At 48.4% G+C, this 17,714-nt stretch overlaps 1 protein-coding gene across 17 annotated transcripts in view; it reads left to right on the top strand.

Moving 5' to 3' along the window:
* RASSF7 (Ras association domain family member 7) overlaps positions 1-17,714 on the top strand; it is a 124,311-nt gene that overhangs the window by 85,316 nt on the left and 21,281 nt on the right. For 9 of the 17 annotated variants that reach the window (XM_075928284.1, XM_075928278.1, XM_075928286.1 and 6 more), the window contains 2 exons: positions 5,111-5,191; positions 13,696-13,850. In XM_075928284.1, coding sequence (XP_075784399.1) covers positions 5,111-5,191; positions 13,696-13,850 — 236 coding nt within the window. Of the gene's footprint in view, positions 1-2,567; positions 2,667-5,110; positions 5,192-13,695; positions 13,851-17,714 lie in introns of all 17 variants that reach the window. The other 8 variants (XM_075928291.1, XM_075928287.1, XM_075928280.1 and 5 more) reach the window with 3 other exon arrangements.

Raw genomic sequence — 17,714 nt, 5'->3', positions numbered from 1 at the left:
CAGTGCTACTCCATTTAGTTCCTGTAACTTTGGATTTCGCTGTAATGCTGAATTCATTTGATGTCTTTGGCATTATCCAGCATTCACTTTGAAGATCAGATGCTTTCAGTACAGAATACTATTTACTATTTTAGGTCTGGATAACTCATTGCTGAGTTTTAAAAGAGCTGGCCAAGAAGCTCTCGGGTCCATTATGTTAATGTCAGTAGCACTTAGAAACCCTGCAGAAGTTCCAAAGACTGGAATTAAGCTAATGTATCAATATTTTAAAAGGGACTATCAGCCTGATATTGATCCCAGACAAAATAATGTACTGGCTGATATAGGATCTCATTAAGAATTAAAGACTGGTAATTAATGACAGTCAATGTAATTTATGGAAAGTACACCCCATCAAATTAACTGGATATCTCTGTAATGAGACATTTGATAAGTGTGTGTGTGTGTGTGTGTGTGTGTGTGTGTGTGTGTGTGTGTGAGAGAGAGATATATATATCACCCCCCCCCCCAATATGAATGAAACTAGAGTGATACAAGATTAACATGGCATATGTTAGATGGATTAAACTGGATTAAACACTGGTTGAAGGACTCAAAATGTAATTTGTAAGTGGGCAGTCCTCACTGAGTGGGTATGCTTTAGTGGCTTCCCCCAGGGATTGACTCTTAGCTCTGTTCTATTAAGATTTTTATCAGTGACCTGAAAGAAAACATGAAGTTGGCACTGATGGTTAGCAGATCCCACACGGACTGGGAAAGCAGTAAATAACTAAGAGGAAAGGTCGCCGGGAGAGTGTGATCCAGATTGTTTAGTGAACTAAGTGCAAGCAAACAGTATTTGTTGGAGAGGTAGGTAGGCAGGGTTCAGCCTTAGGACCAAGGATGCGGCTTTCTTTTTACACCTAGGCCATCAGCGAAGGGATGTGAGGAGAGAGGTGCTTTGGTGGGAAGAGGAGGAAGGAAGGTGCGGGGTGTGTGTGTGTGTGTGTGTGTGAGGTGCTGCATGATGGCTAGGTTGCGGAGAGGGGAATCGTGGAGGCTACAGGAATCCATTTGGTGGAGAGCCTGATCTCCGAAGGTGAGGAATGAAGGGATGAATTTTAAAAATCCCTATAGAGGGAGTAGCAACAAAAAGAAGCAGCGGGAGTTCAGGGACGCGATGAAGAAGAAGGGGAGGCAAAGGCAATCCCAGCTTTAGGAGACTGGGCGGAGAGAAATGTAGAGGAGACAACAGCAGTGAAGGAAGTGGTAGGCTCTCCATGAGGCTCTGCCCTTGGCTTGATCAGAGGGCAGGGGTGGAGTGTTATGAACTTGTGGTGCCCAAGAACCAGGAATATTCTTGGCTTGGGGACCTGGGTCCAGCAAAGTTCAGAGCTGGGTCTCCTGGTGCATCCTCTGAATCCGCCTGCCACCCCGGGCTCTCGCCACCACCGGCAGTACAGTGGGGCTAGAGCGACTTCCTGCCTGCTGGAAGCTGCTGGCATGTCCCTGCAGCCCCTGGGCAGGTATGTCTCCATGCTCTGCCCACATCTCGAGTGCTCCTGCAGCCAGTTGGAGTTATGGGGGTGGTATCAGTTGGCAGCAGGATACAGAGGCCCTTTGCCTAGAAGCTGGGGGGGATGCCCCGTGAAGTGCCACACCCCACCACCTCCTCCTCCTGCACTCCCTCCCAGAGCCTGCACCCCTTACCCCCACCTGCACCCCTGCCTGCCCCAGCCCAGAGCCTGCACCCAAACTCTGTCATAGAGCTTGCATACCAGGACACCCCCTCCCTCGCACCCAAATTCCCTCCCAGAGCCTGACCCTCAAGCTCCTTCCCAGATCCTTAGACAAGTAGAAGGTTCGATTTGAACCTGTTCTGGGCACCAGCCACCAACATTTCTACAAACCTACTGCTCCTGGAGCATGTCGATTTGAGTGTTGGGTGCAATAAGTGGTACAAAAACCAGGAGTGTGGATGAGGTCACCTGAGAGTGATGAGTGATGAGGGATGGAGGCGGGAGGAAAGAGAATCCGGAGAAGAACAGAGGCCTCCAGGAGATGTCAGTGGCTGGTGTAGGAAGCAGAGATGTTGTATTTGTTTTTTGAAACAGTGTAATTCCTGAAAGTTTAACTTCCAGTTAAAGATGAGTCTCTGTAATTAGCAGGGCTGTGTGTGTGGGGAATCGGTTTGGTCTATTCCCTGGCCATGCTGCCTGCTGGTTTTGCTTCCTCATAGAAATATGCCCATGCATAGATCAATCATTGGGCAGGAATGTCTTACCTGGGGTGGAGGATGGAGTCTTTTATGTTAGCATAATCGGAAGAGAATTGTCAGTCACTGTAGCTGTTTTAAGTGGTTTTTGTTTTTGTTTTGTTTTGTTTTTTTTAAATCCTGCATTGTGATGCTAGCTCAAGTTCAGCTGGTTTTCTTTATTACACCCTCCCCTCCCCTCCCCGCCCTCTCATATGGCTGGAGGAATGTTGGTTAATGATTGCCAGAGGTAGTGGGCTGGGTCGGGCTTTAGCAAATGGCAGTAGGGCTAGATACTCTTTTCTGACATGCACAAAGTAAACTTTGCTATCAGGGCAAGAGAACAGCCCCAGCTGTGTGTCGAAGTCGATGAGTATACACACAACGCTGGGCCTCCCAGCTTGCTGCCTCGTTGCCTATTGAAGAACAGCAGGTGAGTCTCATTTTTGTGTGTGTTTCGATAGATGTGTCTTCCCTGCCAAATGATGTGCGTGTGTTTACAGTGTTACCTGTCTGACTGTAAAATCCTAGTAGAGCCCAGGCACAGGTAGATTGTACCTCGGTGTAGCTAGGCAAGGTCAACTGCAGGTGAGAGGCGAGTTGGCTGACTTTTCCTAGCCACATCAAGGTACAAACTGCCTGTGCTTTGGCTCTACCTAAATGGTACGGTCAGATAGGCACTGCCATGTAAAAACGAACCACTTTTTGCTGTGAAGACCAAATGTATGACCTAATTTTCCTCCACCTGAGACTGAGAGGGGTGTAACCACCAGATGGTCTATTTATTTGCTAAAGGCTTTCCAAGAAATTCTGATGCCTCAAATCTGACACTGCTACAGAGCAATCCAGAGATACAGGCAAGGGAAGGATTATAAATACTTGACTTGCAGATGACAACATGGACGAAAGCAGGAGTGTTCAAACTCTGCATCATGGTTTGTGAGGGCAAGCCGCTAGCTGGCCGCATGACGCTTTGTTTACCGGTGCCCTCAAAGGTATGGGCAGTCACAGTTCCTGTTGGCTCGGAGAGCGGCCATTGGCTGGAAATGGCTGTGGGAAGGACTGCTTCCCGCAACTCCCATTGGCTAAGAATGGTAGTCTGCAGCCAACGGGAGCCACGATTGCCCGTACCCGCAGAGGTGCAGGTAAAGTGTCTTGAGGCCAACTTGTGGCTTGCCCTTACAAGCTGTGGACCAGAGTTTGAAAACCCCTGGATTGAAGGAATGCTATCCCCTTGAAATATAATTTTAAAATGAATTAAATATAGTGTGAAGTGCTTGCCTGCCCCAAATCCCTGTGCCTTCGGAGGGGGGTTAATGTCCTCTTGATTTAAATGGTTTTTCTCTTCGCTGTCACTGACTGAGACTTGCATCAGTAATAAATTGTGAAATGGGCTATGGGATGTATTGCCAAGTGCAGAGGTTTTGAGGAAATACTTTTTCTCTAACCTTTTAATTTACAGTTGTGTTGTATCAATAGTAGGATAAAAAAATCAATGCAGCGTAAATTGACGCTGTGCCTTTAAGATGACAGACCTGCTGGAGTGAGGGGACTAAACCAATTCTCTGCCAGAGAAATGACGTAACTCATAATTTTGTGGACTTTGCTCTCCATTGCTTTCTGAAGAGATAGCAGTAGGCTGATCATTAGGCTTTTAGCCAGGGTGCAAGTGACACTGGGGACTTGGGGGGAGTCAGTCACCTCCATCCGTCCAATAATCCAGAAATAATACGATGAGAGATACCTAGAACGGGGATGGGCAGACTTTTTGGCCCAATCTGAATATGTAAATTCTCACAACATTAACAATTCATGGTTAAACAAGGACGACACAAGATAGTTTCAATCAACAATGTTGAAATAATTGTTAGAAAACTACATTACTGAGCTTTTTAAAAAAAAATTTTACCACACAGTTTTGCTTCTGTTTCAATATACATTGTATGGTAGCTAAAATTTTAGTGTGCTGCACTATGTTTAAAAAAGAGCTGCAATGGGTGTGCATGCGTGTGTGTGTGCATGTTTAAAAAAATCAGAAAATCAGTGAGGTAAATCAGTAGTTTCTGGGGTTTCCATCTCTCTGTTGTGGTAAATATTCATCCTTGTCCTCCTACTTGCCTCTCAAGTCCTGTTCCTCCCATGGATCTGAGAGCTCTAATATTTAGGCTTCTAATAGTCTGAGCTTCTCTATCTGGTGTGTCATTTTACCCCTCTTTCATGTCTACCTGCATCTTCCTTCCCCTATTGTCTTAGTCTCTTGCTCTGCCTCTCTTCTCTCATCACCTGTTATCTTTGTCCCCCGTGATATTTTGACTGCCACGTTGCCAGGTCTGTTTACTCTCCTTGCCGCTCCACTTCCTCCTCTGCCTGAGTCATGCAGACCAGGGTTAGGGGTAGACACCCTTGATAAGAGCCTAAGTGGAAAGGTCCAATGATTGACTCTGCCTTATGTAACAGCTTGGATGTCTTGTTTCTAGCTGCGGCTAATGTGGGCTGATGGGTTCTTGGGCAGTCATGACGAGTAAGTGGCTTTGGTAGGTGAGCTCCAACTCTGACGTATGCATGTGGTGACGACATTGCCAGGATGACTGGCATGGGTGGGTCCTGAGTCAGCCATGATTCAGTGCCTCTTGAGAAAACATTCTTGGTTTCTGCGCTCAGTGTGACTACTGCTCTGTCAGAAGGGTTTTGTGGCAGGCTTGGCAGCGGAGAGGTACCAATTGGAAAGCATGGCTCTTCCTGGGCTCTCGATACATTTCCAGAACACACTCACCCTATGGTCTCTTTCTCTCAAATAGCTGTTACACTATATATGTGGGGGAAGTGTAATCCAGCACTGCACCTCAGTGGCCATTTGTCCCCCTCTACCCCCCACAGGCTGATTCTCTCCGGTTCCTCTGCTACACCACACGCTTGTGCATATGGATGTCTGACTGGAACCGTGCTGCAGAGGCTCAGGTATGGAAGATGCTCTGGGCAGGTATCTGTCTGAGAGCCTTGTTTTGCAAGGCTGGACAGAAAGGGAAAGAGGACGATCAAAGAGGCTACAAGCGCAGACTTCGCACTGCGTCTGGGACTAACAGGATGTCTCTTGCATTCTAACAAAGCACAAAGGGGGAAACAAGAAATTGAGAGAAGTGTCTGTCCCCAAAAGACTCCAGCTACTACTACAGCCTCAGAAACCCATGAGAATGAGATGAAGTAGTAACTAGAAGTAGTTGACATAGGGGAGTGGTAAGAATAAAAACCTTTCATAAAGCTTATTCTCTTGCAGACGTTCCCAGTGGCAGAGATACATATTTCTTGTTCTCGTGCCAGTGGATTGTTACCAGGGAGAACGGCTCAGTGTGAGCCTTGTTTCTTGGTAACAAGGATGGGAAATGGGACAAGCTGACACACATCCTCAGTTGCTATGAGTCTACTTTCCTGAGGGTAGCTGGCTGAATGCTGTACAGGCAGTCCCCGGGTTACGTACAAGATAGGGACTGTAGGTTTGTTCTTAAGTTGAATCTGTATGTAAGTCGGAACTGGCGTCCAGATTCAGCCGCTGCTGAAACTGATCAGTTTCAACAGTGGCTGAATCTGGACACCAGTTCTGACTTACATACAGATTCAACTTAAGAACCCCAGGCATCCCCAAGTCAGCTGCTGCTGAAACTGATCAGCGGCTGATTCCAGGAAGCCCGGGGCAGGGGCTTCCTGTAGTCAGCCACTGGTCATTTTCAGCAGCTGCTGACTAGGGGACACCTGGGGCAGAGCAGCTGGGGTGCTGCTGGGTTGGTCCCGTGGCACCCAGAGCGGCGCTACGGGACCAACCGGCAGCGCCCCAGCTGCTGTACCACAGGTGTCCGGAGCAAAGCCGCGGAGCACGGGGGCAGTGGGACAGCCCAGACGCACCGGGGCTGTCCTGCTGCCCTCGGGCTCCGTGGCTTTGCTCTGCTTTGCTCCCCGTCCCCCTGGTCTGCAGACCAGGGGGACGGGGAGCAAAGCGGCGGAACACGCGGGCAGCGGGACAGCCCAGACGCGCGTGGCTATCCTGCTGCCCTCGGGCTCCGCGGCTTTGCTCTGCTCTGCTCCCCGTCCCCCAGGTCTGCAGACCAGGGGGAGGGGGAGCAGAGTAGAGCAGAAAGGCGGAACGTGCGTCTGGGCTGTCAGCTGGCCACGCGTTCCGCTCTGCTCCCCCACCCCTGCAGATCAGGGGGAGGGGGAGCAGAGCGGAGCACAGCAGAGCGGCAGAACGCGCGGCCAGCTGACAGCCCAGACTGGCTGCGCGTTCCGCCGCTCTGCTCTGCTCTGCTCCGCTCTGCTCCCCCTCCCCCTCCCCCTCCCCCTGGTCTGCAGACGGGGGGGGGGGGGGGGGGGAGCTGGCCGCGCGTTCCGCCGCCGCTTTGCTTCCTCTCCCTGGTCTGCTCGAGACCAGAGAGAGGAAGTGCCCCGCTCGTAACTGCGGATCCGACATAAGTCGGATCCGCGTAACTCGGGGACTGCCTGTACTCTGCATTAAGGTTTGAGGGCAATAGCTCGACACTTGGAAGCTGAAATTGTACCCGAGTGGTTGTCATCAGGATGCTATTGCCTAGATGTAACTGTAAGTCCTTCTGAACAGAGTTAGTACAGATGGAACCTCTCTGATATGGCATGATTTTAGTTAGTCAGATGTCCACTTATCATGGGTTGGGGCCAAGTTTCCCACAGTCCTACAAAGTTTTACAGCCCCAGTTCTGGCTCTGTGTTCTGTGCTGCTGTTTAGCTCTAATTTACCTCTAAATGTCTAAGAGCCCAGTAAGCAGTGGAAGTGTTGGTAATGCTCCTAGACAATATTGACCTCCTAGGGTTTGGTAAATTCTCTGGTTTGTCACTGGTCCGGTCCTGAGGGTGCCAGACTAGAGAGGTTCAACTTGTAGCTGTCTTGTGCAGGCAGGCTGGGAGTTTCCATGGTTCATGCTGAATGGGCTGTGACATGAGTGTATCGACTCGCTGCTCATGGGGAAGAAGGCATTTAGGATCTGAACTGCTCCCTGTGAAAAGCTGTGCTTGCCCACTTCAGAAAATACTGCCCATCTTTATTGCCCTGCCTGCCATTCACAAAAATGCAGTGTGGTGGCTGTGATGGACTATCTCCTGAGAGCGGAGTTGAGGTTGGGGTGCAACAGGTCCTTAATCTCCTCCAGAAGGTAGTTGGCACCTTCAGGTTTAGAACTTACGGGAGAAAATACACCATGGAGAGAAGTATTGTCCTAACTGAATTTGCAGGAACGAGAGTGATGCACATAAGCTATGATGGTCTCCCTAATAAGGGCCAGATCCAAAGGCCATTGAAATAAATGAAAGGGGCTCCTGCCTCCAATTGCAATGAACTTTGATAAAGGCCCTAAGTGTGTGGGGGAATAGCTTGTCACTGTTGTGTATCTTGGGAGTATTGTCTAGCAGTCAGCTTTCAGTATCTCTGGCCATGTACAGCACCATGTTTATCTGCAGCTTGGCTCCTTTGTCATCATGTGTGTGTTTCACTGTGAAACTAGAGTTGAGCATCCATTGCCTACTTTCGGACCAGAATCTCTTAGAAACCCATAGGGAGAAATTGGCCAAATGCTCAGACTCTGAGCAGCCCTGCCATGCTTCCAACAGGCTCCTTTCTGCAATGAATTGTACTCTGCGGGCATGGTTGTAAGGAATGCAGACACGAAATACCCAAGTATCATGGATCAATAAACGTGGCCATGTGGCTTTGCTAGCTAATGGAAATATGTGTTGCGACTTGCTGACTAAAAATGCCATCTCTCCTACGTTCTTGGTCCTTCAGACTAGTGTTGTAATAACTTGAGTTTCTTTAGCACCTCCAAGAGCCTGCCTGCCTCTTGCCATTTATGGCATCACTTTTTTAAAAACTGACCTTAGGGAGTATTAGTTTGACGATTCTTTGGCAGAAATTCATTTGACTCAAAATTGTTGGGGGCGGAGTGTGCACAGTGTGACCAGGCAGAAGGAGTCCTATCTGAAACAGTGACAGTCCAGTGGATAGATCATTGTACTGCAATTTGGGAGACTGGATTCTATTTTCTGTTCTGCCACTGACTTCCTATATAACCCTGGGTAAGCCACTTCCACTCTCCATCCCTCTGTTTCCTCTCACAATGTCTGTAGCCAGTAAACTCTTTGGAACATGGAGTATAGATAGTACCTAGTAGAGTCTTGATCTTAGTGGGGCTCCTAGGCACTGCAGGAATACCACAAATGATCCTAGATGTGCTGCTTAAGTTAGACTCAGCTGCTTGTTCCTTTGAGCCCTAGCAGGCGGTCTATATTGGGATAAAAACAGCAAGCAAATGGTCTGGTAGAACTATATAGACTAACACAACATGTAGATGGGATCATGAGCTTTCGTGGGCACAGCCTACTTCTTCAGATAACTGGAGTTATGATTAGGGGATAAGGAAACTCAAAATAAATAGGGGGGGGGGAGAGAAAGATGTTCTGTCACCCACCTCCCTACCTCTATGCGTAAAGTATCAGGAGAAAGGGTGCTAAACCTAAATAGATAAAGATCAAAGTCAGTGGATGGATAAGGGTAAGTTCAAGGCTTTTTGCATGGAAGGAGTGTACAAATGCTTTCTGAACCAAAGCCGAGTGTCTGTCACACACAGCCCTCCTCATGCATTTGCTCCTTGTATGCAGCATGTCTTCACAAAAAGACTGTCCTGTAGACAGCTCGCCCTCCTGCTGGATGAATAATAGGCCTTTGGCGACTAAAGTGGTGGCTCGTGGAAAAGCCATGTTAAGAAACTATTTTTAGCTGCCTTTTGTGGGGCTGGATATGAGAAGGAGCCAACATCATGTGAGCAGTCGGCTCTCCATAGACCCGAGTCGGAGAGTCTCTTGGGTTAAGACCTGGGAGCTCACCTTGTACCAGTGCTGGATTTATGCACAAGCTACGTAAACTACATTTTAGAGGCTCAGATTGAGGGGCCTCTAAATACAAAAAAATTATTAGTTTTTAGTTGCATCCATGTCTCTGTATTTTTGCAAATATAAAACTTCCTTATTTCTATTTTCATTGTCCTTTCTGTTAGAATAATGTGCATTTTTTTAATAATGCTATGAGGCCTCCTAAAGTTGATATAATTTAGGGCCTCAGCATCTTAATCCGGCTCTGCTTTGTACGTTCTCCAAGGCAGTTAATACGCCTTTTGAGCACATCCAGGGGGAGACTAGAGCTGACTTTCTTGGGTTTTAAAAAAGCAGGGTGAGAGAAGGCTTAAGACTTAAATTTTCAGGCCTGCTTTTGTACATGATAAAGGGCACAAGCCAAAATACTTAAAATCCTTGGCAGGTCACTTTAAGATTTAGGATTATTCCAGGTGCTAGGCTGTAAGGATCTACAGTAGCCAAATGATTGAAGATGAGCGAGTGCGCTGTATACTGCCTGCTAAAAAGAGTCTTCATTCCTCATGGTAGTTTTCATACAAGGAGATAGTGGCACTACCACAGAATGTGCAAAATAAAGACAGCGCTTCCAGGATGCAGAACCAATGATCATACACGAACAAGAATCCATGAGAGATGCTTCAAACCCAACAAGGCCAACTCTAAAAGGTGACTGAAATTGAAATGGGAACACCTTCCGCCTCAGACCAACTGAGGGTGTGAAATAGAGACCTCTCTTAACGTGAGGAAGAGGCTGTCTGGCAGGGGCCATCAATTATTATTTTTTTTGTCAAGGTCCAGATTTCTTGGTCAAGATCCAGTCTCCAGAGAAAATACAACCCCCTCATGTTGATAAATTAAAAAAAAAAATAGAATTTGTAGTCCATTCAAAAGCATCTGATGCTCCAGCTTTGGCCCATGGCTTGCCTACTGACAACCCTTGCTATATGGAGACTGTACCTACAGCAGAGCAGCAACGGAGGTGGGAAACCACTTCACAATGAACCAGGTGCTACTTCCGTTAAAGTCAGCAGCAAAACTCCCATTAACTCTCAGCATGACCTTGGGTGAGCACTTAAAGAAGCCACACTTCAGCAAGGTGAATATTCCAGATAGGTTTGGTTTTAGGAAGGATTTCATGAATGAACCCCACTCTGCTAATCTGTTCTCTGTCCTGGAGGTCAGGATTCCCACTCTGAGAGTGGTGTATTCAAACAAGTTGCTGAGAGTCCTTGAGGACCTGCTCCATGAAACTTCCAGGGACTGGAGTGAGGCTGACAGGTCTGTATCTTTCCAGATCCTCCTCCTCCTTCCCTTTGAAAAAGATGGGCAGTATAACTGCCTTTTTCCAGTCATCTAGGACCTCCCCAACCAACTCTGTCAGCACGCTTGGATGCATTAGATCCAGCCCCACGGCCTTGTGCATGTCCAACAATTTTTTCCCACATAGGGCTGCTCATCTTCTCCCCACACTGTGCTGCTCAGTGCAACAGTCTGGGAGCTGACCTTGTCTATGGAGATCAAGGCAAAAAAAGCATTGAGTACTTGAGCTTTTTCCACATCATCTGTCAATAAGTTGCTTTCTCCATTCAGTAAGGGTCCCACACCTTCCCTGACCTTCTTGTGGCTAATATACCTATAGAAACCCTTCTTTTCCTTCGCATCCCTTGCTAGCTGCAACCCCAACTGTGCTTTGGCCTTCCAGATTGCACCCCTGCATACCCAAGTAATGTGTTTATATTCCTTCCTAGTCATCTATCCAAGAATGACTGGGAGCTGCTTTGCCTCTTTCAGTTGTTGCTTGAAAAAATCCCCAGTGAGTTGTTGCCAACTTGTTGGAGTAACTGAAATAACAAGAAGAAAGAAATCTAGCTAACCCATAAGAACCTCTGCTCTCAACAGAAGTACCTGGGTATTATTGCTGCACTGAATCATGGAGCTTAGGTCTGTCAATGGCTATTGGCCAGGATGGGTAGGAATTGTGTCCCTAGCCATTGTCTGTCAGAGGCTGGGAGTAGGCAACTTGATGGTGACCTGTTCTGTTCATTCCTTCTGGGGCACCTGGCCTTGGCCATCATGAGAGGACAGGTTACTGGGCTAGAAGGACCTTTAGTCTGACTCAGTGTGGCCCTTCTTATGTTTTTCAGTGGGTTACAGTAATTCCTCATTTAACACAATAGATACATTTCTGAAAATGTTCATGCTAAGTGAAAACGTGTTATGCGGAGTCAATTTTCCCGTTAAAAATAATGGAAAAGGTGGGGGGTTGCATTTCAGGTGGCGAAGTCAATTTTTTATTGGTGCTGGGTTGTCAATGTCAACATTAGATATCTAGCAACACAATCTGTCTAGCAACGCAAGTCACTGCGGTTTGTAAAAACACAAAGATAAACACATGAGTGAGCGGAGGAGCGCTGTGACCACGTGTATTCATCCACTTGTGCATATTACCACTGTTTTCACCAACTTATACCGCCGTGCGAAATAGTCCGCCACTTGATTATTTTCGTGTTGTTTCGGGGATGGTCGTGTTGTTCGAAAAACATTCCCTAAAAAAAAATCAAGCTATTGCGAAAACATGTTAAGTGGGCATGTGTTAAATGAGTAATTACTGTGATAGGAATTAATTACTTTATAATGACCCTTCCTCCCCATATCCATCCCAAGCTGAAAGCAATTAATTTGCCAAGTGTAGTTTGTGTGTGGGGTTTGGTTTGGTTTCTTTGATTTTTGTAAATTCCAGACTAACGTCCATTATCACATACTTCAGCCCTGGCTGGCTTGGGAAAGTATCAAAATCGTGTAGTGAAGAGCTATTCGTGGGGTGGACCTGCCCACCCAACTAGAGCAGGAGGTGGTAGAATCTCCCTCATTCAGCCAGGCTCCCGTTGCCTTGGTGTAGGCCTGAGAATTCAGATAGACTTGGACACAGTCTCTAAACTTCTGTGCTTCAGCCATGGCTTGAAGATATGTTTGCAGTGCATTCTCTTACACGCTCATGCTTCTAGTTACACCTGCCTTCTCCCAGGCCTCTGGCAGCAGCTGTGAATAGTTCAGATGTCAGAGTTAGTCCTCTACAAATAGTATGCGCAGGTTCCTAGGTGTAGAGAGAGAGGAATTAAAAGCATTTGGCCAATCAAGTTGAAAACACCCCTCCCTGCAATTTTCTAGGCATCTCTGAGCATTGTGTTCTCTTCCTGGGTGAAGCACTCTCCCTGGAGTTTGTTTTGGCTGACACAGAGAACATACCGAGGTGTGGCCTTGTGCCCAACAGAGTAGCTTTCTAGTTAGGATTCCAGTGCACTGGGAGCAGCTCAAGGTGTCCTTACTCAGGATCCTTTTCATAGTTTTGATTCACGCCGTATGAATGTTGTCGTTGGCAATGTGGCTCCTGTCATCTTCGTTGATTAGTATCGGGTCGCTGCTGAGCTTCCTGCCCCCCTGCACCTGGCAAGAACGAGGGAGCAGCGACCTGACACTTTTTTCCATATGTCTGAAGCTAAAAGCACAAGGAGGAAAACCCCACAGACCCTTCAAATATACACACGCGCACACGCAAACGCACACACATATAAATCAAAACAAGGTGCAGCCCCATTGTGAATTTGTAGTGCAATTGCAAATGAGGGAGTCCAAGTGTAGAGAAGGCGGGGGAGTACCAGGCACTGTACAAACACCAAACAAAGACAGTCACTGGCTTGAGGCGATTGTAATTTAGATAGGAGACAACAGGTGGAGACAGACTGTGAGTACAGGCAAACAATGAGGCAAAATGTATTTTGGCTGGCCAGCATAGACCATTCCAAATCATGCCAGTACTAGCTACAGTGTTTGCAATGAACAACTTACTCAACTCTAACCCCTTTATTCTGCTCTGAAGTTGCCTGCAAACAGAGTTTTACTGGTGAGTCTGCACGGGAAGGTTTACCTGGGTGGTCGACAAATATCTTTGATGTCGACACCCGCGCGTCCAGACTATTGCACTGAGCCGACAAACAGCTGATTAGCTGTTTGTCGGCTCAGCGCGGCAGCCATGTAAATTTAAATGAAGCGGAGATTATTTAAATCGCCGCTTCATTTTACTATGTCGGGTAGCCTAATCTACATGCCTCTGGCGACAGAGGCATGTAGTCTAGACGTACCCTAAGATGGCAGGTGGGATGGGGTGGGGGACTGAGCTGAGAGTGGCTTCAAGCACCTGGTTTTGGGCCCAGTAAGCTGTGGGGTACTACTTGCTGGTGCGGGGTGATCGTGCAGAGATGTTGGCTTTAAAGGTGTTTCCTTCTGCCTTTAAAATGTCTTGTTCTGCTAAAGCTCTTTGAAATCATGTTCATCAAATGGTAACTAGCCTTAGGCCCCCTGAAACATTCTTACTGTTGCAAATTGCCTATTGGCCATCTTGACAAATGGGCGTTCTGGAAGGTGGGGGGAGGGATTCTTGCTCGCCTGTTAGTTTGATTGGTGTGAAGCATTTGGGGATGGCTCAGTAGATCAGGCTGCATGCACGAGATCAAGCACTTGTTCCTTTATCCCTACAGGGAAACCACCTTGCCATGGTCCAGAGAGTCTAACTCCTCCCCAACTCTGGTGATGGAGCTGAAGGTCTGGGTGGACGGTATCCAGCGGATTGTGTGTGGTGTCTCAGATCAGACCACATGCCAGGAGGTGGTCATAGCATTGGCACGGGCCATTGGTAAGTAATGTGTAAGATCGCCATAGCTGGTGAAATTGGGTTAATGACCAACATCCGTTTCTGTTGCAGTATCTGAGAGGGTGTCTATAATTTCCTGTGATGTGGTCAAGGATTATCATCTGCTCCAGAGCTAGATGAAACTGAGACCTACAGATTAAATAACTTGCCCAAGGGAGTCTCCTAGTGAGTGGCAGAGATGGGAAGAGAACTCCAGTCCCCTGTTCTCATCAGCAGCCAATGCAGCCTCCAATTGGATTAGTTCTAGAACTCACTTACTTAATCCTCTAACACTAAAATAGTCCTGCTTCCACCGCCTCTCCTCAGAACCCACTGATCTGTTCAAGGCAGTGTGAGGCTGCCTATGCCACAAGGTGATTCTCTCTAGATCTTTGCTATGTAAACAGTGTGATGCAGGCAATCCTCTGTGGGATCACAAGTGTGCTTAATCACATCGGCACTGCTGTGGGATGGGGTGGGATGGCTAGACGGGGAGCATACCATGGGGAATTAGGTCAAATGAAAGACCTTTCTCAGTTCAACAGTGGATGTGCAAGGGTCTTTGTCTGAGGTGGCTGCATCAACAGCTCTGAAGGAGAGGAGCAGAGAGGTGTCATGAGTTTTCTTACATAGCTCAGTGTTAGGGAAATTGCCTTCTTTCAAAGGAGAGAAGAAACCTTCTTGGGCCAGTACCTCTCCATGTACTATAATAAAGATTGGGTCCATAGGGTCCGGCAGAGCATGGATGCAAGCAGCGTGCCTGCAGTGGTTTCTCCTTTGGCACCCAGAGCGCGCATTAGAAATAGGCAGCGAGGTCAGTCATTGGCTTCAGGCAGTGGCCCAGTTGTGTGCTCCAAAATGTGGTTCTGTTGAATTGTCTTGGGCCCGGGTTCCTAACAGCCCCAATGTGTGCTTACTTCCCGTTGCTTTCAGTGGGCCATGCTTGAAGGGAAGCCGAGGCTTTAATGCTCTGGGGCAGCAGGATCTCTGAGATTTCCTGTGCACTCTGCTCGCAGGTATGAAGGAAAATGATCTGCCAGCCCTGGAAACTCAGCCTGGGCTCTGAGGCTCAAGATGGGTTCTTCCAGCATGCACAGAACCACACGGAGTAATTGGGCCTTCAGCCAGCCTTGTTTTGGCTGGGTTGGTGTAAGTGTGGCTGAGGGTGATTTATGTAGCAAGTGGTGGTTTTGAGGCACACAAGTAGAAGAACCCAGCTGTCTCCCTCCCGCTTGGCCTCCTTGGCTCTGCAGGGCTAACAGCAGTGACCAGCCATAGAAATGTAATCTTGTCACTATAGTTGGCAGCTCTAAGACAGCATTCAGCTGATCTGTGAAGTAAGGAGCAGCCATGATCACATACTCTCTGTGTGGAGTGGAACCGGAACCTCAGCATGGCTTGCAGGGCTGTATCTTCACGTGAGACACAGAGGAAAGTCCTTCAGAGGACACCTGTATAACTAAAGCTTTGGCAAGCTTTGAGATCCCTTTGATCTCCCTGCTGTGCTAAGGGAGATCCCCACCCCCAAACTACACTAATAGCCTGTCCTTCACTGCCCCCTCCTGTCAGAGGATCAAGGTGCCTGTCACAAACACTCCTGAACTAGGACTCTGCACCACTGAGAGTGAAGCTGGACTCTGGCCTTGCTGTGCTCTGGGAGCTACTAGGGAGCAGGCTGCAGGGGTGGGGAAGCGGAGCCAATGGTGGGAAGCCAGTGGGAGAGGGAGTGTCAAAGCTTAGTGTTGCCAGTCGGTGTCAGGTGCAGCTCAGACTGTGGCCCCCTCCTCCTCTCCCCTCCCCTCCCCTAGAGCAGCAGCTCTCCCTGGTGTAACACGGGCACAGTGCTGGCCCAAATGCTGTGCTGGAGTGGACTTGGTGTCAGTCGAGCTGCTCCGCTTTGCACGGGTCAATGTCAACTGCTCTCCAGAAACCCACGGTGTATAATCACCGAGCCCGGCCTCAGGACCCCGGCTTCTGTTGGTGTGCGAAAAGACCCAGCTGTGCACACTCTGAGAGTACGCCTGCACGACAGCGCTAAATTGGAGCTGCTGCAATTGATGCCAGGACTTCAACTTAATGGGTCTGGTGAAGACATGCTAAATCAATGGGAGAGCACTCGCCTGGGGAGACAGTGCAGTGTAGACCCTGCGGGGAGTGGATTGGGCTATGCTGGCTTGAGTTACGTTGTTCCCATAACTGAAGTAGCATCGCTTCGACTGATTGTCCGTGGTGGGGCAGACCTGGCCTGCATTTGCCTCTGGTTCTGCAAGTCGGTAGAGAGATGTCAGTATTGCAGTTGTGTTCCCAGGTGGTTTTAATCTCACTAGCCAAGCCCGAGAGCAGTGACGTTGCAGGCAGCGCACACTCATCTGGGGCGATACAAGTTCCCCTGGAGCTCTAGTGGCTGCTCGCAGGGCTTGACCGTGTGCAAGCACGTGCTGCCATGGCTTCACTGCTCCAGGACCTGTCAGGAAGATAGCTTGGCTGTGTCCTTGGCAGCTGCAGTCACAGGCGTACATAGGGACTCGTGGCTGGCCTCTGCTTTTAGAGCTAAGGATGTTAAGTAATGGTTAATTGACTAGCTGATGGAATTTCCATCAACTACTCGACTAGTTGATAGGCACTTCCGCATTCTTTCTTTGAAATGTACAGGAGCCCCCGAGGAATGCAGAACTCAGTGTGCAGCCCAGGGCCAGCAGGAAGTCCCACTGATTCCGGGCTGCATGCGGGTGCCAGCTTTGAAATATACAAGAGTCCCCAGCAGGGGCAGCATGGAGCCTGGGATCAGAGGGACTTCAGAGTCCCCTGCTGATTCCAGGCTCCATGCTGTGCTGCCGATTTGAAATGCCACATGGAGCTGGGGTCAGCTGAGAAGTCCCCAGCTGACCATGGCCTCCACGCTCGGCAGCACTGCACAGCTGATCCCTGACTTAGCTGTGTGGCGCTGCTGCTTTGAAGTACTCCTACTTCCCCCGCCCCCCTTTGCTGCCTCTATCTGATAGAGGCAGCAAAGGGTAGGGAATAGACTAGTCGACTGACTATCTAATAAGCATTTGCTTATCGGATAGTCGACTAGTCCTTAACACCCCTATTTAGAACATCTTTTTATTTAAATCCAGGTTTATATGGAAGCTCAGCAAATGCTGGTATGGTGCTAAGTCACTGGTGCTGCCACAGGGCTATGCCTTCTGGGGAAACTTGAGGAGGCTCATGGAGGCCTGTCTCTCCCCCACCCGATGTTTATAAGTGTGCCACCTTGAGCACATAATCTCCATATGATAGAGGTAGCCCGCCAGATCATGCTGACCATGCTGGGACCTTCGTGGGAGATGGTGGCAGCTTTGGGTTTGATCCAGGCTCCTCCACAATGTCTGCATTAGGGATGTTAATGGTTAACAGGTAAGCCTCACTAGAGTGGCTCCCTCGTCACACCCACCCTCATATAATCGGTTACCTAGTTAAACTTAACTCGTAACCAGTTAAGCATTTTAACAGGATTTTACATCCCTATTCTGCACCAGGTTTTGGCTTTTGTAGAGGGGCAGGCTAGTGACTGCCTTGTGAGGTTTTAAAAGTTGCCAAGAAGGCCTTGGGACTATCTTTAAAACCTCTGCAGGCACTGTGCAGTTAACTACCTTTTCTCTCCCTGTCCCCTCCCAAGAGAATTCAGATTCTTATAACTGTCCCTCTATTCTACCCTGGTATATTTGCTTCCAGCATTTAGTCCTAAAAGAGCCAGTTGTATCAGAGTCGTTAATGTGATACAGCATCCCGTCTAGCGGGTTGTCTTTGGAATTGTAGTGAAATCTCTGTTCAGCTGCGACCCTTCTCTCTGTTCATGTGTGTGTGGCAACTCCTCCTTTGCAC

This window comes from Pelodiscus sinensis, chromosome 4 (genome assembly GCF_049634645.1).
Source record: "Pelodiscus sinensis isolate JC-2024 chromosome 4, ASM4963464v1, whole genome shotgun sequence".
Lineage (NCBI taxonomy): Eukaryota > Metazoa > Chordata > Testudines > Trionychidae > Pelodiscus > Pelodiscus sinensis.
The sequence above is the reverse complement of the archived record's forward strand: the minus strand, read 5'-3'. Positions and strand labels throughout refer to the sequence as shown.